General features: G+C 40.7%; 1 protein-coding gene across 1 annotated transcript; it reads right to left on the reverse strand.

Annotated features, from left to right (window-relative positions):
• Positions 1 to 7: 7 nt before the first annotated feature.
• On the reverse strand, positions 8 to 611 carry LOC118998100 (olfactory receptor 4A5-like; the record flags this gene model as incomplete). Its single annotated transcript, XM_037062008.1, has 1 exon — positions 8 to 611. A coding segment is annotated over exon 1 (604 nt), but the record flags the coding sequence as incomplete, so codon positions are not given.
• Between the last annotated feature and the right edge of the window lie 946 nt (positions 612 to 1,557).

A 1,557-nucleotide genomic window follows, 5' to 3' on the forward strand; every position in this document is an offset into this window, starting at 1 on the left:
GAACCACAGGTAGACAGGGCTTTGCACATGCCTTCCTGACTGTGAATTTTAACGGAAATTAGGATGACTCCATAGGATGTTAGTAAACAAATAGAGAAGATGTTACACATTGCTCCACCATTGGCAACCATAGTGAGGCCTAAGACATAGGTGTCAGTGCACGAAAGTTCTAATAGTGGGTACATGTCACACATGAAGTGGTCAATGACATTGGGGCCAAAAAAGGGGAGGTTGTACACAAAGAGAAGTTGAATCAGAGAATGAACAAAACCTCCAGCCCAGGACACCACCAACAGCAGGATGCAAACCTGTCTATTCATGATGGTCATGTAGTGCAGTGGTTTACAGATGGCCACATAGCGATCATAGGCCATGGCCACCAGAAGAAAGACCTCAGCACCTCCAAAAAGGTGTTCCAGAAAGAGCTGTCCCATGCAAGCTGAGAAGGAAATTGTCTTTTGACCACAGAGTAGGTCTATGATCAATTTGGGTGAAATGGCAGTGGAATATGCTGCATCCATGAGTGACAGATAGACAAGGAAGAGGTACATGGGGGAGCCCAGAGAGGGGCTGGCAAGAACAGTCACCACAATGAGCAGGTTGCCCACCATAATCACAAGGTAAATGAGTAAAAATATGACAAATAATGCTTTTTGGCCCCCAGGATGCTGAGTGAGGCCCAGGAGGACAAATTCTGTCACATTGTTACTATATTCCATTCAGTTTTCTCTAAAGCCTGTTTCTAGGAGGAGAGGTCAGGAGAAGGGACCTGCAATTAAATGGTGAACACACTATGAATACATCCAGTACATCTTCGAGTATATATTCATTATTTTATCTTCTACAGGATTTTACACACAATAAAGTGTTGGTGAAGATCCGTGAGTTCTTCTTAATAGCCTATTGCATCTTCCATTGACAATTCTGTTTCTCCTCACATTATTTGGTTTGGGCTACAAGTCAAGCTTTCCCTCTCAGTGTTAGTAGATTGTCGACAGAGAAAAGTATCAAAGGCTCCACAGCCAGTTGTGTCTTTCATAGAGCCTAGTTAAAACGTCAGTCCTGGGCACACAAGTCGGCAGTGACTTACTCTCTGGTAGTGGCAAAACAAAATCTCTAAATAAATTGGCATGATGTCAGTCTTGTGATTTGGCAATATTTGTGGGGAGGACCTTGTAATATAACTGATGTAGCATCAAAAATAATGTCTTTTTTGGAATAACACACTTAAACTATGATAAATTGCTACTAGGTATTCAGTCCTTTCTGTCTCAAAGGATGCTGAGTCTTCATGGATCTCTTATTAAATTTCCACAGACTGGAATACATCAAAGTATGACAAAATTAGCTGATTGTTCCCTAAAGCAATTACCCAGTTGAACTCCATGAAGGTCAGCAATTTTTCTGACTCTTTTTTATAGTATTGGCTTTTTAAGAAGTTATGTAATCTTTGTCTATTCTACAACCCTTAACACAGAGACACTATTTAGATTTTCACCAAATAATTTTGAACTTCACTGACTCATGACAATCATGAAGTCTATGTTACCAGCAACT

The sequence above is a fragment of the Sturnira hondurensis genome, unplaced genomic scaffold, assembly GCF_014824575.4.
Source record: "Sturnira hondurensis isolate 20B ecotype Veracruz unplaced genomic scaffold, ASM1482457v3 Scaffold0013920, whole genome shotgun sequence".
NCBI lineage: Eukaryota > Metazoa > Chordata > Mammalia > Chiroptera > Phyllostomidae > Sturnira > Sturnira hondurensis.